Here is a 22,704-nt window from a genome sequence, read left to right on the forward strand (position 1 = left end):
AATGTGAGAAATCGGAGAGTATTGGGAGCGGAAACTGAGAGAAACTGGTTGTTTTGAGAGCCGGCAGAGAGCCGAAAGGCAGATAAGCCGAGCACAGGGCGGGATTCGAGAGAAAAAGGGGGTGGGCGCCGGAACTATGTGTTATATTAGTAATATAATATATATGTAATATATATGGGAAATTATGATCTATACTAATAATTATTATAATGTAATAAATATATTTCAGAAATTTCATTTTACTTATATCATTAAATTTACCTTCAATTTACACGTGTGGGCGCCTCTCCCAACACCCTTGCACACAAACCTCTCATGTACCTGAACTTTCAAAAAATATTGCATACTTTCAGGCATGCCTGCTATAAGAACTACATTTTATTTCATAGAAACTGATTTGTGAGTTTTTCTACATTTTTATTGTATATAAAAACAAATTTGTTTTAAAAAGAAAATGTGTATTTGTTTTATACTAACTATAAAGCTTGTTCTTGTCACACAAAGTTAGATTTTTAAAATATGATACATATTTATATTGACATTTTTCTGTTTTTAGTTAAGATTAACGAATAAATAATCATCAAAAAAAAAAACTTAGAAGAAAATGCTTTTTATTCCACAGTAAGTTACATTTATGTTATACAAAATTCTATATTCTATCATATTTATTTTTTGCCAGATTGTTTTTATGTCTGCTCTAAGCTGATATGAAGTGAATCGTTACAAATGAATCATGTAGAATCTTAATAAAATGTAGGAAAGTGACTATTTATGGTAAAATAACTTTGCTATCAAGTTATGACTTAAAAATGATAAATACATGTTTATTAAAAGCCCAGGAAACTCACTCCCTATGTTTTATATGCACTACCCAACCAATTATACAACACCAAAAAATGTCTTTTTAGTTTTTATTAAATTAAATGATTACACTTTAAATTAATTACAATTCGTACGTTTAACGCATTTGCCAAATGTTTGCTTTCTAACATTTCAGACTATATTATAGTTTTTATCATCTTTTAAATTAATTTTGTTGGCCTGCCTTCGTTTATTTTTACAAGTAGTTGAAACATTTCACTAATACACATTCGTTCGCACTTATGACAGACTAATGACTTATGGTTAAGTGGTTGTATTAAAATTAGGCAAAGAGAACTTTAGTACGTTTAGTTTAGTATTTTACAGCGGCATCGTCTCTCTACCATCGTTTTGGAGAAAATTTGGAAAACTTGTTGGGCGTTCATTTTCACTTAGTTATATACATTTGAGACTCAAGTTCGAAATGGAGAGATGGGAAGTACTTAGCTTAGCTTAAAGAATTACTGTTCATTATGGTCGCGTTCTTATCGATTGGGATCTGATCATATATTACTGGGCGGTCCCCGATGGGCGCGCTGTCCGTGTAACGTGGAATGTCTAGAGCCTGGACGCGAATGCACAATTGCATAATCGTTATCGTTATCGATTGGCATCGACCTTCGAAGTACGTTGGATAAGTTTGGATTTAATACAATACATTTCAAGTTGCAGAAAGTGGGGGAGGGGTCAAAGAAAACTCTTCAAGACAGATTAGTTAGCAGCTCTTCGAAATTGACTGTTAGTTATTCGATTGTATTTCTTTTATGAAGGGGCTGATAGTTAGTTAAAGATATAGTTAGTTTTTACCGGTAGACAGATGCAAATTACTATCGGTTAATTACGGTTGCAGTACTAGGCATGAAATGGTATTTCATTCTATGTTTTGGATTTTTCTGTTTTTGTGATCTGTTGTGTGGTAATTGTTGGTTGGTTTTTTTTTGGCTGTCCAGGAGATATATATATATACGATACATAGAGATACGCAGATACAAGATACTTTGTTGGCATGCTTTGTTTTGTGTGTGTGGCTCCACAGCAACCAGAAAATAATTTGCGAGAGCAGAGCAGATGCATTTTGAAGTGTAGAATAGAGGTGTGTTGTGTGTGTTTTCAGTTTGTTGTTTGATTTTGTGGAGGCAGCTTAATATCTATCAGACCTATTTGAGTGTATCGTGGAGCCGCCGCTGGTGTAGCCCTTGTGGGCATCCCTGCCGTGCAGCGAGTAACGGGATCCGTACTGACTGCCATGCCAACTGCGGTAAGGATCGTACTCCTCGATGATCGATGGCTCCTTCTCGATAATCTGCAAATGTGAGAGATTGGGTGAGATTTATTGGGAATAGAAAGGGTTCTTAGGAGATGCACAGAGAAGAATGCATTTTAATCTCTAGTTCTGTTTGATTCCTGATCTAAGAAATATTACTAAAGAAGTATGATACTCTACGATTTTCAGGAACTTAACATGTATCTTCTATTATATTCTATTCCAAAAGTTATGATATAAAATATTACTAATTTAGTATCATATTGTACAATTTTAAAGAACCTAAGATGTATCTTATGTAACATTCTAGTCTTTAAGTTATGATTTTCATAAATAATTATTCCTCAGAAAAGCAATGTTCTGATTTGATATAATGATATCACGATTATAACTCTCATTTTTCTCTGTGCAACGACAAATGTCAGATTTATTACCTCTGTATTAGCACAGCTGCAGCTCATGGCAGTGCACAGGAAGATGTTCATAAGCAGCATGATTAGGAAAAGTACGCCCAGGGTGATGGTCAGCCACAGCAGCCAACTGGGTCGTATGCCATCCTCGCAATTGCCCGAGATTACTGCTTAGATACAATAAAATAAATACCATAAATAACCCAAACACACATTTCAGCGATCAAAACTCACATCTAGCCTCGGCGGGATCGAGCACAAAGACCGTGGTCCCAGCCAAACTGGAACCCTCCTCATTTGGCCCGAATTTCCGAGGTCCATTGGTGCCCTTGCCGAAACCAGCCAGGGCCACATCGTTGCAGTCATCGATCTCCACACAGCGACCATAGCACTGGATCACATCGCACTGCAGATGCACCTCGGAACCTGAAAGTATTGCAGAGAAAGTTAGAATCTGGGGGCCTTGGGCGGAAAAATTGTGTGTCCTACCCTCGGGAAACTTAAACATGGAGGAGAGCACCGCCTCGGCAGCTCGTCCATCTGCTGTGGGCACGAAACGACTGATGATCTTGGAATCATAGGGGCAGCTACAGGGTAAACGCAAATTATAAGTAAAAAGGATAGTAACTTTGTGGAAAACATTGATTAAAAATAAGTTTTGTTAAAAAGTACTTTAAGATCATAATAAATTATCTCAGTTTTTATAAGGATTTCACTGTCTTTATTCAATATTTATTTAATTTAAAGTTAAGAACAAAAAAATATTTGCCTATATTATTTTATGTATCTTTATAGTTTGAATATAATTTTCTGGCAATTGTTTCTTACCCGCTGTCGTCGGTGAGCTTTTGGGTCCTGTTCTTCTTGTCAAAGGCGAAGCAGTTGCCCACACGCAGGCCATAGGTATCTATAGATGGTAAAACAAGAGCAGAGCGTTAAGTACCGTCTCTAAAATCTTAATAGGAGCCCCGGGGGCTGGGACTACCCACCGTTTGGCTTGGAAAACTCGGCGCGAATTTTGTACTCATGCCCGTAGACCGTCTCACGCACTCGGTGATCATTCTCCAGGAACTTCAGCACAACATGGGCATTGTCATCGCTGGGGAGGAGTAAAAACTGGGTTTATAAAGGTCTATATTTTGTGGCGGGTGGGTATTAACGGCTCTGTAATTACTCCGTGTGCCAGGGGCTAATTAAAAGCATAGCCAATAGACCCAAAAGCTTTGGGCGAAGCTGCAATTGCAAGTTCTGCAATTATGCAATCGTAATTGCAATTGCAATTGCAATTTACCTTTGCCGGTCATTGCGCTATAGACAGTTGCTTTTGTGGGCCAGATAGGTAGCGCTACTAAAATATGTGTGTGCACATGTCTAAAACTATTTGTTGTTCGCCTTGTACACCGGCTGGCACGATTTTAATGTTTGCGTTTACCACACAAATTCTGTTAACAATTTCTTTGCTTTTTTCCGGGCTTAACAGAGCGCAACGTTTTGGAAAACCGTTTTTAATGCCATTTTTATTTCCCATCCGAGGTTTTTGTATCAGCAGTGGGGATTTTTTTTTTCTACCGAGAGAGACTTGCGTAAGTCGCAGTCGAGCAGAGTCATTGGCATTATGCAAATGAGCCGCGAGGCGAGAAGGTAAATTAAATTGTTTTTCGTTCACCTCAAGATGATTATCGGACCCCTTCTCAAGAGATGTTTACCGTTAATTGAACTGCTGCCCAGTAAGCACTATAAATTTGTTGATTATGCTGCCTTTTTGGGAATTATTCTCTCTATTTGTTCTTGATTTGGACGGCACAAAAGAGGTGATTGAGTGAAAGAATCAAAGTGTTTTGTGTGTTCTTGTGTGCTGCCCCAAAGCTCAATGGCCTTGAGTTCTAATTCCGCAAAAAAGGCAAGAAAAGAAATTTCGAACAATGGCAAATGGTGGGTTGAGAGCAACACCTACATGCCTGCATCGCAGTCGAAGACCCTCCATGGTCAGCACAATTTGCCATTTGATTTGGATTTTTATGTGAGCCGCCGCCGTCGAGTCTCTGGAAATTGGCCAGCACTTGGGACTGACGGAAGCTTGACCAAAGCCAAAAAAAAAAAAAATTATAGCACACACGGAGCAAATTGGAGCCGAAACAGAACCTAAGTGCAATTGTCTAGACAGGTTAAGCATTTTGCCGACTTACCGCGCGAAGCCCGATTTGCCACAGGTAATCACATAAAACTTATCGTCCGCCAGTTCCAGAGTCTTGTGCACACGCACGGCCAGTTGGATGGAACGCTCCTCGGTGCGCTGCGGGGGATTAGGATTGGGGTAGGGGAGAGAAGTTCATTTAATTGCCGGTTATTAAAAGTTTATGCCCATGACGTTAATGTTGATTGGTTGAAAAAGCCGAGTTAGGTCCCAATTTATGCTCAGCCTGCTCAGGCTTTGCCCATAAAACAGGAGCATATATCTTCGGCACTCGCAAAAATGCAATTCTAGTACTTAGAACCCCCTTTGGATTACAAAATATTGTTATACGATTGAACCCTTTTCTGCATTTATAAAAATGGAATTCTTAGATTTGGAACATCCCTTGAATTTAAATATTATCTTCAACTAAGACTTTGTCCTTAAGTACCAACGTTTTTAATAAATTACTGCAACAGTTTTCATAAATTTGTTCAAAATAAATAAATAACTATATATGTAAAATATCGAAATAGCCGTTTTTGTAGTTAAAAGTTTTCTTTAAAAATAATTGATTATGAAAATATTTAAAAAAATACATATTTATGCATACATTAAAAAAAAGAAAACATGTAGGTAGAGGTTTTGTAAATTAATAATATTTAAGCACCCCTAAAAACAGTCTTAAACTTGATACCTTCATATAATTTTGAACTTTGAAAATATGTAAGTTTGATGCTAAGACTCAAAAACATATTTATTTAATAAGCAGTGTTCTAAGTATTTCACATAAAATTTTCAAAATAAGATCAATCTGTTGGATATTTCCCATCTATAAGTAATATTAATTTTACTTTGACCTTTTTTCTTAGCCAACATCAAGCATATGTCTTGCACTTAGCGGCCTTTCACTAATTTCTTCCACTGTATTAGTAAGTGGCTGCCCCGCGACCATGGCTGCAACTTGCACTTGTGGCATGTTAATTGTCACATGATGCAATCGCACAACGAGGAAATGCAAAATGCCGCCAAGTGTGACGCATTTTCCAGTTGTTTATTTTCTCCTTAGCGTTTTTCCCCCGGCTATGATTGCCCTCTGTTGGTTTTGCTTAAAAATGCTCATGATCATGCTCCCATGCTTATGGGGCTATCATGGATTTTGGTAATTATTTTAGAATCATTTTGAATATCATCTGCAGCTGGCTTGTGCAGCGATATGTGACTGCAATATCTGCAGATGGGCAACTGTTCCAAGAATCTCTGCGCTCGGTTGGCCAAGATTTTCCGCGGTAATTGCTCTCTAACTGTAGCCCAAGGCTTGACTGAGTTATTTTATAATGTTTAGTTTTTTCCCCGATAATATAAATCGGCCTTGACCCGCAACAGCTTTCCATATAAAAAGATGTACGAACAAAAAAAGTACAAGTTTCTTTGTCACTTCTGAGTGGCTTACATTGCTTATCCAGCAGCTGGCTGTCAAACCAGTTTGCATTTGCCCAGTAAATAAGTGTCAATGGGTGAGTAAATAAATAAATATTTTTCTTATATATTACATTAATGGTTTAATCGCACGCCTCCGCTGTTCAGGGTATTAAAGCGTTGATGAATGAATGCTTGGCTAGAGATTAGAGTTTGGTCAGTGGCTGGTTAAAGCGGTTAGCAAATAAACACACAACATATTGCCGGAGTCAGAAATAAATACCTTGAATGGGCGGAGGAGCTCTCCATTGGCGTGGAACACTGTGATGTCACAATCCGTTGGCCAACTCATGCATCACGCAGTTGCATGCCACAGCGGATGAGCTCATTATCAGGTTATTATCAACGGCCAAAGAAAATGGCAAAGTTGATTCCCCTTATGTATATAGTATGAGCGACTCCCATTTACCGTCTAAGTGTCTAAATGTGTTGAAATTGCCCGTTGGCAAATTGTCTTGGGGCCTCTCAGCCTACAGTCTTTGGTTATTGCATTCGCAATTAACATTTAAATGTATATAATGGGTGCTAGACCAAGAACCATTGCTCCATAGCCATCATCAAATAATGGCAAACCATCTTGCCAAAGGGGCAACCCACTCGCGCAGCAGCGAAAATAGAAAAAATAATAACAATAATAGTGGCCGTAATAAGAAATAAGTTCAAGTACGCCAAGCCGCAATGCCGTCTTGAACTTTATGTAAAAATGGTTGGGCGTCTTGGCCATTGTCAGCGCCAATTTCATGCTCTGCCAGCTGCTCTGAAGCAGATTTAAAGATATAAGTAGGTTGGGGAGTGAAGATTGAGGAGACGAGGGCGAAAGTGCATTCGGAATTTTTTTGCCGGCCAAGGTCAGGCTGAGAAGGCATCTCGCCGCGGCAATTAAAGTCGCTCGAAAAATATTTGCCAAGAAATAGAATCGAAATTGCCGCCGCCGCGCACAAAAAAAAATTCTTTTGACACAAATTCCACGCAGCCGGCACAACAATAGCAACATCGGATCCAACATCCAACATTCAACATCCACAACAGCGACTTGGAATGCTGTCAAAGTCGAAGCGTGGAAAGCCGTGTCTGGGCATGTGAAATCCGCGTCTGCAGTGGAAACTAGACGCCGGCGCAAGCTGCCGAGGCACTCCCTTTCAGAACAGCCAGCAGACATTAAGGTACAGTGGAGAGTCGATAAAGCGAACTCATCAACACTTCCCAAGGCCTTGTGGAAGGGGGATAGCAAGGAACTTCGGGACTGAAGCCCTTCATTCTAGAAATAATTCATTTGGAAATAAATATATTTCGAAGATTGGAAGGTACTGCTTTGTATAAGTCTGTAAAAATAAAATATATACCAACTTATTAAGCAATTAAAATTTAAATTTAATATATAAAAAACTATATAAACACAATAATAACATATTATTATACGAAATAAAAAAAAGTACATTTTAAAAACCTCAAGATTTAATGATCTTTAATGATTGAATTCAGTAGGTACTTAAGTCCTTTTATCGTATCATTTTATATTTTAAAGAAATATTTATGAACCCGAAAATAACATAATATTTAACGTAATTAAGCAAATATTAATTTTAAAATTCCAAAGAATGTTTAGTTAAATGATATTTAACCTATTGAATTCAGTAGGTATTTTTAAATTTTTAAACTAGTCAACACCTCCATAGTTTACTGTACCACCTTATACATAAGCAGCGGATATATGCGTGTTTTGTGTACACGTAAAAATAAAATTCAAGCCGCAGTTGCGATAAGCGTGATTTAATTTTATGGGGGACCTCCCCTTTTTTTGTTCGCAGCCCGAAAGGAAGGTGGGCCTTGAAATGGCCCAGCAAATCTCCCCAGCATCGAATGCGGGGCTCTAGTTTTGCCCCAAGTGAGCACAAAAAAAAAGGCAAAAACAAAATGGAATACAGGGTGCGGTCGTTGGGATTTGACATTGCAATTAATAATGTTGTATGTGCTTGTACTTATAAGCATCTGGCAGCCAGCCCTTTGGATATGGATAATTTGCATTTCAACGCATTGCAGGGGAATCTGGCTATGGGATGACTGTGGCTAATGCGATTTGCCTTTGTCTGGCAATTGTTCGAGTGCGTGTACGAGTGGAAAAGCCGGACCTGAGATCCAGACCCACACGGAATTGCAGTCGCCGCCTGTCAACGCCTGTGATGCACGTAGGATTAAACTTGATTTTTATTGCCATCGTTACTATATAGACTGGCGGCGGACCAGCGTCTCTCTCTCTGCTGATTTGCGTTGATTTGGGGCCAAGACTCAAGTACACAGTCGATAGGCGGGCTCAAATTTATGCGCATGCGTGCCCTTTTTAGCCAGACAAGGTCCCAGACTTTGGCATCAGGCCTCAGTCTTTGTTTCTAGGGCCCAGTCTTTCAGTGAATCTACTGCCAGCAGTCTGCTGTCTCGCCTCGACAGTTTTCCAGCTGCCCCACCGATTGCCTCACAGTTCACAGTTGGTGGCTTTTCTTTGGCTGAGTGTCTGATTTTCGGCAGCTATTTGCAAATTATACGCACTGGCTGACAAAATTAATTTGCCGTTTGACAAACGCAAGGTGGTAAACGAAAGACTTAGGACACGAACTTGCTGGCTGCGTGCGTAAGTGGGTTGCTTGGGTTCTATTTCGATTGCTTTGTGAAGCAGTTTAGAAGTCTTCTGTTATTTCTCACCTAATTAAGTTCTCTAATTGTATGGTATTAGCAAAATAATGTTTGTGATTTTCTCACAGAACATTTTTGATTTGTTCGGTAAAACATTTACAGTTTCTCAAGTTCTTTGACCCTTTTTATACAGCCATCTACACTGGTCGGCATATGTATTTTGACAAAATAAAAGTTAAGTATACTCATAACTTGAATTTACTTCTTGTAAACTATAGGCATCAATGGAAAGGTAATTTCAATGCCGTTTGAATGATACAATACATTTCTTTACCCATTCAGTACTTATTGAAAAGGACGAATTTGTGTAAATCAACTTTTAAATTTTTTTTAAAAACTTTTTTCCTCGTCTTGAAAACTTAAATTTTTTGATGCAAAAAGTTTCTTCAAACAAAAACAATAGTAACTGCAAAAAGAATTTTTCAAAAATCATTTTTCTTATATTTTTTATGAATTTTTGAAAATGCTTAAAAACAGGCATTTGAGCCATATTTTTGTCTTTTTCATACAAATTTTTTCCGACATTGTCACCTTCAAAAAATCATAAAAAATATAAGCAAAATGATTTTTGAAAAATTCTTTTTGCAGTTACTATTGTTTTTGTTTGAAGAAACTTTTTGCATCAAAAAATTTAAGTTTTCAAGACGAGGAAAAAAGTTTTTAAAAAAAATTTAAAAGTTGATTTACACAAATTCGTCCTTTTCAATAAGTACTGAATGGGTAAAGAAATGTATTGTATCATTCAAACGGCATTGAAATTACCTTTCCATTGATGCCTATAGTTTACAAGAAGTAAATTCAAGTTATGAGTATACTTAACTTTTATTTTGTCAAAATACATATGCCGACCACTGTAAGTACCTCTAGTATGTATGTAAGATCTTTTTAAAAACTGATTTGATTAGAGGATTTTCTTTTTAAGACTTTTAAGAGATATCTTTGTTTGATCAGTAAAGTTAATCAAGTACATTATTCTGAGTTCTTCTAGTATGGTGGTTCTATGAACAAAACATGACTAGAGGACTTTCATTTTTTGATTTTTATGTTCTGTTAAGAATATTGTATATGTACAGAACTTTTAGGGCTACCTTTAGTTGTATTTAATTTTTTCAGATAGCTCCCCATTTCATCCCATTTTCCCCTTCCCAACATCAAGTTGTGCTTGGTTTTTAGTGATTAACTGGGTTAGGAAGCGCAGAGGGTTATGCTTACATTGCTTCCACTCACGTTGCTGACCAGGATGCCGCAGTAGTCGCTGGCGCCCTGCTTGGCCCACAGATTGAGGCTGAAGGCCACCTGGTCGCTGCCATCGCCCATGGCCATGCAGCCGGGAGTGCGGTAATCCCGGACGTGGACGGCGCCCGTGTAGCCGGAGCTCATCTTCACCTTGATGTTCATCGTGCCCGCCTTGCAAGTGGCCGTCACATGGGGGGCGAATTCGGATGGGCCAGCCGGCGGTTCCTGTGTGGTGACCTGCAATGAATACGAAATGCGTTGATTATATGCGAACCATCTTCGGTTAATAACTTTGACCTGATTTCTGGACCCTGGGAACTACTAACGCGCCATCGTGGCCGGCAAATTAATGCCAACTCATTGGACAAACACCGGGAACACAGCAGCCAAAGAGGAAAATTCAAATTAATTTGAAAATGTTAAGCCAAAGAGTCAGCCGTGGTCGCAATTAATTGCAAAAAGGCAAAAGGCAGCCGGAGATTGGCCAGAACTTTGGGCCAGAACAGCCAGCTGCCAAAGTTCTGCACGTTTTGGGTCAGTTTACAGCTTTCGGCCTTACAGCCAGCCAGGCGCACTGTCAAAGGCATTTGGCTCTAAGATAATTTATTGGCGTGCTCGACTTGGGCTGCTGTCGCTCCGTCGTGATAATTGAATTTGTGCTCCAGCCTTAGAGTCACAGAACGTTAGGGAATGGCCGTGGAGAGAATGGAGTGGGTACACAAGAAACACTTGGGAGAAAAGACACAAAGTTCTTAGAATCTTGTTAAAAATATTTGGGGGTAGTGATTATATTGGGTTTTAAGAAGGTTTAGCGAACTCGCACGACATTTTCTTAATTTCTTGTTAATGACCTTATAAGAATTTCTTACGTTTCGTCTAGATTTATTTTAAAAGGTTCTATATTATATCTGCTTCAAATCATTGTATCGATTCTTAATACTTTCAGCTTTTGGCAAGACCTAAAAAAATAATATCTGTGGGTTGTTCGAGATTTAAAAAAGTGTCTTATGGCTATAAATGTTATCGCTAAAATTCTGTAAAATAGTTTAATATTATTGCTATTAATCTTCTTAATTTGCGTCTATAAGTCAGTGTCTGACAAAATACTTACAAATTATTATGAAGCGGAATCAGGCAAACGAAAGACTTAAGACACGAACTGGTTTGTTTAAGTTGGCGAGCAGACTTCAAACACAAATAAGCATTTTCCAGCAGCTCCCAGAACTTCAAAACTCCAAAAAAAAATCATATATTTTTTCAAGTGTAGCTGATAGATAAGCCTTGCCAAAGTTAAGTAAGCCATGTCATGACAATCACCCAGACGCCGCCTTTGTGGTCCAACTGGGCCGTTTCACGTTTCACCGGCCCTCGGGCGCTGTCCAAACCAAGGGGACTCCCCTCGCAGCCTTTCCCCTGTTCCCTGTCTCTGTCCAAAAAGGCGAAAGGCCTTTGATTTATATTTACTTTCGAAAGAAGGCCCTTTGGCATGCTGCAGGAAAAGTATGAAATTTTGTGCAGTCATTGAAGCAATTAATTTTCCACTCGATCCCGCGCCACAGCTACTGTGCGTCAGGTGAAATGCAGCCGGGTGACCCAGTTTGCAGCTCCAAAACGCTGACAGAGAGCCGCAGTCGGTGCCAAAAACATGTTGGCCAGTGTGCCACTTTCTATGGCAACTAGAACATCCACTTTGCATGCCATCAGCAATTTATTGTATCTCAATGCGCCGGCCACTTTAATCCAAAAAAGAAAAAATCCCATAGAGACAATGACAATGGTGGATATGGATCCTCCACCGATGGGGAGTTCAATGCGCTGCGAGGGTCACATGAGTGGGTCCCCAGAGCAACTCCGGCGAACTCCCATGACAATTTGTCGTTCGGCGAAAAGGCAATTGTTTTGCGTGAATTTTTGCATTTTATTTTCTTGCCTCTGTATCTGCTGCAAGCGGCAGTCAATTAAAATAGTTTTTGCATGCTCGTTTCACTATCGTTGAGTGTCGAGTGTGGCGGCGGCTTGTTAAAATAGCTAACCAAATGTACAGCATTTGGCTTTTGTATTATGCAACACGCTCTGATTGTGGTTGGGGAAAAATGGGGGGGAAAAATAAATGCAAACCCAAATACAATTAGACACTTGCGCTGCCAGTCACGCCATGGCCAATGAGGCAGTGAGCCGCGGCTTTTGGCTTGATGGATTTTCCCCGCAGGACACAACGGCCGAGTGATTTCTCACAAATTCCTTTTCCTTTCCAACCAGTCACATGCAAAATCGTATCGCAATATCGAAACGCAGCTGGAGCACCAAAGACTCGCCCAGGATCATTAAGTGGAGCCCCAGATGGAGGTGATTTATATGGCTGCAAGGGGTCAAGCCATAAACTTAAAGTATTTAAGCCGCTTGGCTATTAAGCCAAGTGACGTGGGCAATTAGTACAGGAAGGCCAACTCGTTTCTTTCATTCTTCTTTTTTTTTTTTTCTGTATTATTATTTAGCCGGGGCAATTATCTGCTTAGGAATGACAAAACTGCAAGAGTTTAAGTGAAAAATGAGGTTCTGTCTGGGGCGGTGGTAAGACCGCCCTGGAAATGCCCTGCACGGCGGGAAAACATGGGAAATTGAGTTGGAGCCAAGCGATTTTTATGGATGTTCTCTCGTAAAACCGGAATGCTATTTATGGGTCTGCAGACAAATGGATGTTATTGATTTCATTTCTTTCAAAAGGGTAATAAAATGTTGGATAGCAGGCTCGCACAGAAAGAATGCTTTATTTGCGGCTTTCGAGAGTGATTTTATAATTTTAGCTTTTACTTAAGATAGGTCGATTAAAGGTGCTAATATTATTATTATAATTTTTTTGAATATTTCATATTTTAGATCTTAAACCTAATGTTATTATTTTTTAACATATAATACTAAGTGATAAAATTTTCTGTGTAACCTAGAATTCAGGCGACTAAGACCTTCTACTTAAAAAAATATTAAGGGGTATTAACTAACCTAAATGCCTTTTATAAGTTTGCATCTCATCAATATGTTCAAACAAGTTGAAGGCTACTTAAAATAGTTTACTCTCACCTTATCTAGTTATTTATTTTTAAAATGACATAGGTTAAGAGGCAAGTACCTTACCCATCACATTTTATTATTGAATGGAAAATAATCTAGTCAGGGTGAATTCCTTTAGATTCCCATGCTTGTTTTGCGTCCTAAAACTTGATCACCTCTTTGGCTGGGCAATTAAATGTGATTGTGATTTATGTGCACAGCTAATTCCACTCAATTTACGTTGCCCGTTTGTCTGGGTGTGTTTCCCTAACTTAAATATTTCGCAAGAGCCAACTAGGTTTTTTTTCGTATTTTTTCCTATTGATTTGGGATTTTAGTCGAAGCGATACAATCGCTAGAGTCATAGCTATAGCCGTATTCCAAGTGCAGCTGCGCATAGTTGGCCAAAATAGATTGGCAAACATATTCCGATCGCTGGGAGTCGAAAAAAAAACACATAAAAACGACTTAGAAGCTAAAAAAAACAAAACTCGTGCATAACAAAAGGTGGGGAGTTGCTTTTAACATACATATTTCGCGTGCATTTGAATTTCCGCTATGTGGCGCTCGGGCAATAAAGCTCGGCTCGAAGTAAATTATAACATAAAGCCCGGGCCAAGCCTTGCCAGCTCGGACTAAGCCGACTTTTCAGTTGGCCAAGAGTCCAGCGAATGCTGGCTGATTGCAAATTGTCACGGTATTTTCGCTGGCAGCGCATAAATTGCCGTTTAACTCGCATTACAGTGCCGCCAGATGGGAGCGTATGTATCTGGCTTTTTGGCCACATCTGAAGCTTCGTCTTTGGACCTGGCCGAAAAGCTTAATGAAGCTGACATCGCATCGCCGTTGAAAACCCGTTTCGAGCTTTGCCTGATTATATAATGCAAAACGGCCAGACGAGTGACAGCTGAAAGGGTTTTTCCAACGGTTTTATCTTTATGGTCGGTCAGGAGTTAGGGTTCACAGATAGATAAATAAATAAACGACCAACCAACCTTCCAGTAAGGAGGAAGAAAGGCCATGGGCAATTAATGTCGCTGCGGCTTCAATTAAATTTCAATTGCCGGCGCTCTTTTTATTTGAAGTTCTGACGCGCTAATTCCATGGCACGTCGATGGTCCCTCGGTGGTTACCTCTGTTGGCCCCACCTTTTTGGCCCTGTCAGCGGGTCTGCACGTTCTCCACCACTCGGTGGGTCAATTGTGTGCCTCATAATGAAACGCTGTCGTACCACTAATATAATAATAAGCACTTGTCCGCCTCCCATTCCCTTCTTTATTCCCACAAAAATAAAAAAAAACACCATACGTCTGGCCTTTTGTTGTTAGCTGCTGAAAGACCATCAATATGGTTAAATTCTTTAAGATATTGTTGTACAACATTCCAACGGTGTTCTGTGCCGCTCATTTGTGTTGCCTATTTATCGATGGTCCAAGGTATCCAGCAGATACATGTGTAGCTAACCCAGCAGTAGCCCAAACCTATGTCTTGTTTTAATGAGTTTCGCTTTGAGCAGCTGGGAAATTATGCTAAGTACTTTCTATTCTTCTGGCTTACAGGGGCTGGGCTTGTTTTGAAAGTTTTCTTTTAATTGAATTAGCCCTCTTTTTTAGGGCCAACAACAAAATGTCTAACCATCGTTTTACCAAATGCAACGAGCTCTCATTTCAGTGTTCTGAGAATCTTTGGAACCTAAGTGCATCTTTATATTTTTAAAAGTTTCTTTTATTCATAGTTCTTTGAGTGCAGTTAAAAGCTACCATGACTTTTTAAGATTTTTAACACAAAGTAGCCCCATTTAATAGCTAAAAGTTCTAATCATCATATATTGCCTGATGCTTTTGGCTCTTAATTTAATTACAGGTCCGAAAATTAGATGAATCTTGTTTAATGTTTATTAATTTAGGGTGGCCTTTATTTCCATATTTTTCTTTGAGCCTAAACTGGGCTTTTTGGTTAATACGACCTTAAACTTTGATGTGAAAATATAAATCATTCACAATCTTTAAACCTTTAAAGGTTTATTTTTTATTTTATCAGGGCTGGAACCTCTTTCTATAAAACAGGTTAACTCCAGTGCATTAGCAGCCTCAACTTTCATTACAAATTTCAAGAAGATATTACCATTTAGTCATCATTTGTTTGATTGAAACAATCGCTTATCGTGAGTTTGCCTTCAAAGTTGTCACACTTTCTTTGACCATCGCCTTAATTGCTGTCCAAAAAGTTTGGCTGCACGAAAAAGCCATTCGGAAAAAGTCGTTCCCAGCAGCCGAACTGAAAAAAAAAACCCAAAGAAAAACAGCCCTCGGTGTGTCGGCAATTTTCATAAATGTGCACTTTCCATGCGCATCATCTTGGACAGAATTTGAAAGCCAAGTCGGCCCCATACTGAGTTGAAAATTACCCAAAAGCCCCTGGGCCCCAAATGACAGTCGGCCGTGCAGCGTTGAGGAAAGCAGAACGGGGCAATAGTTTTTCCCATTAGTTTCAAATAAAACCTACTTTTACCTCGGGCCCCGAAGCTGGAGCAGGAAAACCCAAGCACAAAGGTAAAAAACAATTGCTAAATTGTTTTTTTTTTATGCCGACCAAAAGGCAGAGAAGCAGAGCAAGCCTGCAGGTGAACAATGCAAGTTAATCAAATAATGAACATGTGCTGGCCCAGCCGCAGGCAGCGAGTGTCAGCCAAAGTCAAACAAAAGAAAGAACTTTCTCCGTACTAAGCCGCAGTGCAACCGGCGACCACCGATGACCCAATATGCCAAACACTTTTGCATAAATTTTAATGAATTTCACGCTACACCGATCCTCAGCTCAGCATTGAGCAAAATAGAAATAATTCGCACTGCGAGTTCAACGCGGCGTTAAATTGCGCCAACTCAGTGGCTCGGATGTGCCGGGAAAATTGGTTTGATCTCACAGAACTAGTGGGTAGTAGCTCAGCAGTGGTGCCAACATCTAAAAAATGAACAGTTTTACCAAATAAATAAATAAAAGTTAATATGTTTACAACCAAACATCCAATTTAATCATTTTAGCTTTACTTATTTCGAATTTTCTTTGACTATGTTGGTAAAAATGGATCGGTATAGATACATATCTGCATATCCAGTTCAATGTATAAGTTCAAGTTACTAATCCTTGTATTAATTATAATTGTTAAATGTATTATTTACATTTTTAAAACTAATAAAAACGTTAATATACGAATATCTAAGACATAGTAGGTACATATATAAAAATGTCTTATTTTTTGCATGTTTTCAGTTGTAACTTAAGCAAATCAAAGAGTACAGCTAAAAGAATTACTGTTTTGAAAAGCTTACATCCCAAGCTAACGATTCACGTCATTTTCCGGCAAAATTAATTTTTGATAAATTTTCGCATTTTTTATAAGGGGTTACATCGCTTTTTTTGCAAAAAATTACAAAAATGAAAAAATTTTACATATGAATGCCACTGGATTGAAAATTAAAGCACGAGCTCAACGAGGTAAGACATTCCACAATCTGACCATTTTCGGAGTTATGGCAGCTAAAACACTGCTTTTTTTAGGTTTAAGATTTGTCAAAAGTACCAAAGAACGACTGTTTTAAAAAGCTTACATCTATGGAATAGCAGGAAATTAAATATTTGACAAATTTTTGAATATTTCTTTAGTAAAACTACTTAAATTCGTGCTTTTTCGCCTGACGAGATGAACACATCTCTGAGAAAAAAGGCCAATTGTCACCACTGAAAGTCACACCATTTCGAGCTGAAATCTTTCGACGGTGACATAAACATGCAATTTTGTTGGCCATTTCCTACTGGCCAACTCCCCGAGAGTTATGACCAAAGAGCCATAGAATCTAACTGCGCACACTCGATCTAATGGCCCCAGTCGCGGCCAGTCGACATCTTCCCGACCATCGAGCATCGACCATCGAGAACGGCAATGGCAACGGCTTCCTGTCCGGGGGCCAGACATCAGAATCGGGGCTCTTGGACCATAGATACTACTAACCCAGTGCTGAGCTGGCGTTGCGTGCAGTGACCAAACTGGTTGCTCTTCTAATTGCCCCGGTCTCCAGTGCGTGGCGATCGTTTTGGAGGAGACCAGGAGATCAGGAGACCAAAGATGCAGTTCACTTCATTGCACCCGGCATTTTGTGGTCAATATGCAGTGCTGCTCATCGGACTCCTCATATTTTCTGTTAATTAGAGCATAATGGCCCGGCTTAAGGCCCGATATTCATTGGCATTCTGCGGTTATCAGCGGCTCACAAAAAGTAAATAAATTCCGGCTCAATTTGATAAAACCATCCCGACCAACTGTAACTGGCACAAACCGTTAGCACTCATACTCGTTAACAAAATGAGAAAAGAAACAAAAACTAAATAGGAACTTAAAGAATTTCAATGAAATGGTCAAGACAATCAACGAGTTTGTTGTCTAAGTCTTTTGTTTGGCTGCTTGCTCATCTCAAGTTCTTAGAATAATATATAAGCTACTAAGTCTGAGTAAACAATGAATCATATTTTTGAGTACATTCATACGCATACTAAAGTTTTATATTTTATTTTTTTTTATTGCCAGCGGGCAACCGCAGCCGTAATTCAGGTAGGGTTGAAGATATAGGAGTAGTATGGAGGGGCCGGGTCTTAAGACCAGTGTGGGGCACTTCAATTGGCTTTTGGCAGCCGTTGTGAAGCACGTGCTTGTCAGTCGAGAATGGTTTATTTGCGGTTTATTTTGATACCCTCGCAGGGGGAACTGCTCAACAAGTGGGTAGCTCAAGTTTCTCTGCTCTAGGCAAGAGTATCTTTTTTTTTGTCGGTCGTGATTGGTATTTGTAGAGCAAACAAGATTTCCTAGCATCAAGTGGGCTTCATATATTATTTTTTGCAATATTACTAAGTGTTGCTTGGTACACAAAATCGTTTAATGCTTTCCTTAAGTTAAGCTAACTATTTACAAGTATTATAAATAAATTGTTAAAATATGTAAGATTTTTTTTGTTATAAAAATTATATGTTACAAATAACAATTTGTGTTATATGGAGGCATTCAATAACACACATTTTAAAACAAAAATTTGTTTTGACTAAACTTTGCTTTACGCTCTGTTTATTCGGGCACTGTACAGCTTTTCGTCAGTTGTTTTTTTGTTATAACAATATAGATCAAATTTCCTTAACCCTGCCTGAAAAAGTTTGGCAAAGAGCACTTAACTTCAATACATTGCCTTATCCTCACCGCAACACAAGCTACCTGCGGTCACATTTAAAGCGTCACTTCTGGCCAAATACGCCAGATTCCTGTTCTTATTCTTGTTGTTTTATTTTGTTTTTTTTGTATAATTTTTACTTCATATACCGAAACGTAAATCGCTTTTTGCTTGTTGGTGGGTTGTTCTCGTTGTCTTATATGGTTGCTGGCAGGCCAAAGCCATGACGATATGGCCATACAAACAAACTCGCTTGTTATATACAAATTTACGTATGGATTGCCATATATTCATATACACATATTGAATCGGATGGCTCCGAGAATTAGCATATTTCATTCGCTTTCAGCTTATTTATTTCAGTTGGTATGCGCTGACATTGAAACTGATTTTAATGGCCCGTAACAACAAAAACATGGCAATGACGACAAGTAAACACGCACTTGCTAATGTGCAAGTCAATATTTAACACCGAAAGGGGGCGTCAATTAAAATGAGCTAACCGTCGACTAAATTTGGGCATCTCTATGTCAGGTTAAGGGTGCGTTAAGCATATTAATCGAAGGAAAAGATAATATAATAAATTCAGCCACTGGTCTTTGTGTTGGCCACCTTTTTTGGTAGGCAACTGAAAGAAAACCTAAAAAAGGTGCTAGTTCATTTATTGTTTAATGAGTGTGAAAAGCGGGCTGGCCGAGTACCGTAAGCCAACCAAGTTTCAATTTTAACCGACACTTAACACGCACACATGCGGCGAAATTAACTTTCGCATAAGATGTTGTTTACATGGGTATTTCTGTCTGACTTTTTGGCCGAAAGCGGCGATGGGTAAACTTATATCATCCACCATCGTCATCATTATTACCCTCGCTTTATCATCATCAACAAGATGATAATTACCTGAGAGACTGCGTTTTGTTTGCCGTTGCTTTTACGTATGCTTCAAGGTTTTGTGAGTTGTGCATTAAACCCAAAAGCCAAAGTAGTCTCTGTTTTTTCTGTACTTGAGGTTTTTTCGAACCGAGGTGTAGGCCGAGTGTTTGCCAAGCCCAGAGAGCGAATTTTTAACGCCCACGCCCCGAAGCCCCGGGTTTTATGATGTCATTTCATCTAGCGGCCGCTGACTTCGATGGATAGTTCAACATACCCGTTATCAGTTTTGGAAGGTGGAGTGGGCAGTGACAAGGGCGGAACTTGTCAAACTTTTAAAAACCAAAGTGTCAGGTAATCAATTGACCAGTCAAGAGATCAAACAGTCATTGAAAGTTTAATTTTTGGGTAAACTTATGACTTTGTTATGAAAAATACAATGATAGGTACAATAAATAGGTACCTCAATTATTTTGTTTGAAGAGTATTTAAGTATCTGAGAAAATATCTCATAAATGTATTTACAAACATTTTTGTAATTAATTGCATTTTCTTTATGTAGGCATTACAACTTTTGGAGATACCAAACCTAGTTTTACTATTATTTTAAGGTAATATTGAAAGTAGTGTGCTTATAGGTGAAATGTTGTGTATATCTCTGAAAACTGCATTGTAGTAAAATGTATTTTTAGAAACTGTTGCTATGGCTTAACACAGAAACTATAAAATTTACAGAACAATTAGTTACAAAACATAAGCTCGTATGCCGTATTACACGAAATTATGGGTTCTGTCGGTAGTGAAAAGTGCAGAAAATTCCCCGGATCGACACAATCCAGACTTGAACTAATTTCGATTGATGCCAAGCCCTAGCAACTCTCACCATGATGGATTTGTGCCATTTCATAGGAAAACTGAAATCGAACCAAGCCAAATCGGAACTGAAACCAAAACCGAAAACCAAAACCCAGAGCATTCCTGAAGCGCTCACGAACAATGGAGCAATTTTTTAAGGGGGTTCAAGAGGAATAAAGGGGGCCACAGTTGGGTAAAAGTTAAGATATCGGTCAGTGGCACATTTGGAGTATGACTGCGGAGTGGGCGGGGAATCGGAGCACTAAGCCTGCCCGCGGAGTTATAGTTATGACCGTGGCTCCACGGCCGATGGTGATGGCAATTGCCATTGCTATTGATAAACTGGCCCCAGCTGCAGTCAATGTGGAGAGTTCATTAATTTGTCTGCCCTGGAAAATTGCCATGGAAAAGCCATAGACCCAAGACGCCATAAAAATGGGGGGGGGGGGGGGGGGGGGGGGGGAAAAGCGAGGCAAAACGAGAGGGGTAGAAGGGCCAACAGGCAGTTAACCCCGTTTTCATGGCCATCGCAGAACATTATTGTATGCAAATGAAAAGTGAAATGTCCAGAAAGTGCTCCAATTATCTTTCACTTACCTGTCCAACCAGCAACAGCAGCAGGGGCAGCAGCCAAAGGCCCTGTGATTCCGGCCTCTTGTCCGTCGTCATCGCGTTCGTTTCCTAGGTCTTTCGTTTGGCTCCTTTGTTCGCGACTGTGTGTATCCTTTTGGCCAGCTGCAATTACCCGGAACGTTTATCACCCAATTGAGCAATTGTGCAATTGTCTGGCCCTGATTATAGCCCACTTCATGCAACTCACGCAGTTGTCAAGCTGCAGCTGCATTCGATTTGGTAGGACTTATATTCTTTTTTAAATTACTCATCCCTCGGATGACTCAAAGCAAGTACTGAGAACAAAAGCTAAGCTTAGATGAACTGAACTGAGCTGAGGTATTTGCGGTTTATCATCTTGTTTTCATCGGGGCAGTCTGAGATGATTTCCAGATTTTTGGGGGTCATAACTTTCTATGAAATTTTTAAGTACTCAAACGTGACACCAGTGCATCGGTTTTCTAATCTTTTAATATGCCCCTTTTTTATCTGATTAGCTTTTCTTTCTAAATCTTAATTGGGGCCAACGCATCCAATTCTCACGTATTTCGATTTCGTTTTCAACTCGACCCCGACCCGATTGAACCGCGTCTAATAAACTTCAAAGTAGAGTTTACTTGGAAAGGGTTTTGCAAATCAAATGAAACACTGAGTTGGAATGCCGCAAACGAGTTTGCTCGAAAAATGTGTTTATTTGCCGCACAAAAGATCACAAAAAATGGCCTGACTTACGTCATTGGCTCAAATTGTGACAATAAGGCTTAAAGTCCAAAGCAATCAGTAAATAAAGGTGACATTTGTGATCCACATATTGAATATTTATGGTTAGTCACGGGATCAATTTTCAACATGTTCCCAAAAAAAATGTTCTTAATTTATGCTATTATTTTTTTGTGGACAGAAGTTATTTACGGCCAGCATATGTGATTTATAGAGCTTTTCTAACAGCAAACTCAAGCGGAAATGCCTGACACACCTACACAAAAACTTGTAAATAAATATTCTTGAATAACTCTTTAATTAAAGCATTTCCATGCATCTGGGCAGTTAAATGCATTACTCAAGGCAGTCTAAAAAGCTCTTAGAAAAAAAAACGTTAGTCATTTTTATTAGTTAATGAAAAAAAACAGAAGCTGCAGTTAAGAGAGTTACATTTTGAGCTAAGAGAAAAGTTTAAAGAGCATGAGAAAAACTGAATAAACTAGTGAATTCGCACAAATTCCAGGCCCTAAAATATACTAATTTAAACTTTAACTAGCCAGTCATGTAGTTAAACTTACTTCCCCCAAGTGGGCTATAATCAGCAGTAGTTTTCCATTATTAAATATAGTTTGTTTAGTCAGCTTTTTGTTCACTTTAAAGTTTATACTTTTTCAGCTCTTTTCAACTGAGCGACGTGTGAGCAACACGTGAAAACAAGTTTTATGCAACAGCTCGTTGTTTACTTATTGTTGTTAGGGCCGTTTGTTGAATGTGTTTATTTATTCGAAAAAGTTGTTATTATTTGCTATTACTCAGCTACCTGCACTCCGCACGGAAAACACTTTTGGTTCTAACTTTTAAAACGCGTAAAACACCAGGGTTCAAAACTCTTTTAGACGGAACTTTCCGCTTAACACGTTAACGGATCGAGAGATTGTTGGCAACTGAATCGCAGAGACGGAAATTGCTCTAAGCCAAGCTTTGCGTTTTCAGCTTCGCTGCTCGTTTTGTTGTTTTGCTCTCTCTCTCTATCTTTTCTCGCTTTTCTTTTTGGCCACATCTTCGTTTGTTTTGGCCATTTTTGTTATGTCCGCCTGATCTGGCCATCGAAAGCGCTACCATATCGCTGGAAAAAGAATTTAAACCATGACTTTGGCGCCCAAGGAACAGCTCTCTCAGTTTTGGCCCACTTGCTCTCTCTATTTATTTCATTTCGCCACGCTTAGTGATAAAAATATTACAATGTGCGTTGGTATCTAGGAGTAGATTCACTGAGAAAAAAAACTATGCTAA

General features: G+C 39.1%; 1 protein-coding gene across 2 annotated transcripts; it reads right to left on the minus strand.

Annotated features, from left to right (window-relative positions):
* Positions 1-897: 897 nt before the first annotated feature.
* On the minus strand, positions 898-22,352 carry LOC119555741. Of its 2 annotated transcripts, none has more exons than XM_037867422.1 (11): positions 22,232-22,352; positions 20,695-20,832; positions 10,103-10,348; positions 4,722-4,828; positions 3,525-3,634; positions 3,364-3,442; positions 3,025-3,122; positions 2,770-2,961; positions 2,560-2,702; positions 2,019-2,164; positions 898-1,479 (listed from the first exon to the last, which is right to left on the minus strand). In XM_037867422.1, exons 2-11 carry the CDS (start codon positions 20,764-20,766, stop codon positions 1,365-1,367), a joined length of 1,308 nt encoding a protein of 435 aa, XP_037723350.1. In that variant the 5' UTR covers positions 20,767-20,832; positions 22,232-22,352; the 3' UTR covers positions 898-1,364. The 2 variants fall into 2 exon arrangements, with proteins under 2 accessions (XP_037723350.1, XP_037723349.1); XM_037867421.1 differs by having other exon boundaries at positions 10,088-10,348.
* Between the last annotated feature and the right edge of the window lie 352 nt (positions 22,353-22,704).

The sequence above is a fragment of the Drosophila subpulchrella genome, chromosome 3R, assembly GCF_014743375.2.
Source record: "Drosophila subpulchrella strain 33 F10 #4 breed RU33 chromosome 3R, RU_Dsub_v1.1 Primary Assembly, whole genome shotgun sequence".
In the NCBI taxonomy this organism is placed as follows: domain Eukaryota; kingdom Metazoa; phylum Arthropoda; class Insecta; order Diptera; family Drosophilidae; genus Drosophila; species Drosophila subpulchrella.

Coding starts and splice junctions, on each gene's coding strand:
- LOC119555741 (XM_037867421.1), bottom strand. CDS start 20,766: ATGACGACGGACAAGAGGCCGGAATCACAGGGCCTTTGGCTGCTGCCC. Junction 2,962..3,024: donor CATGTTTAAGTTTCCCGAGG/GTAGGACACACA, acceptor CAATACTTTCAG/GTTCCGAGGTGCATCTGCAG. Junction 2,165..2,559: donor GCAGCTGTGCTAATACAGAG/GTAATAAATCTG, acceptor TCACATTTGCAG/ATTATCGAGAAGGAGCCATC.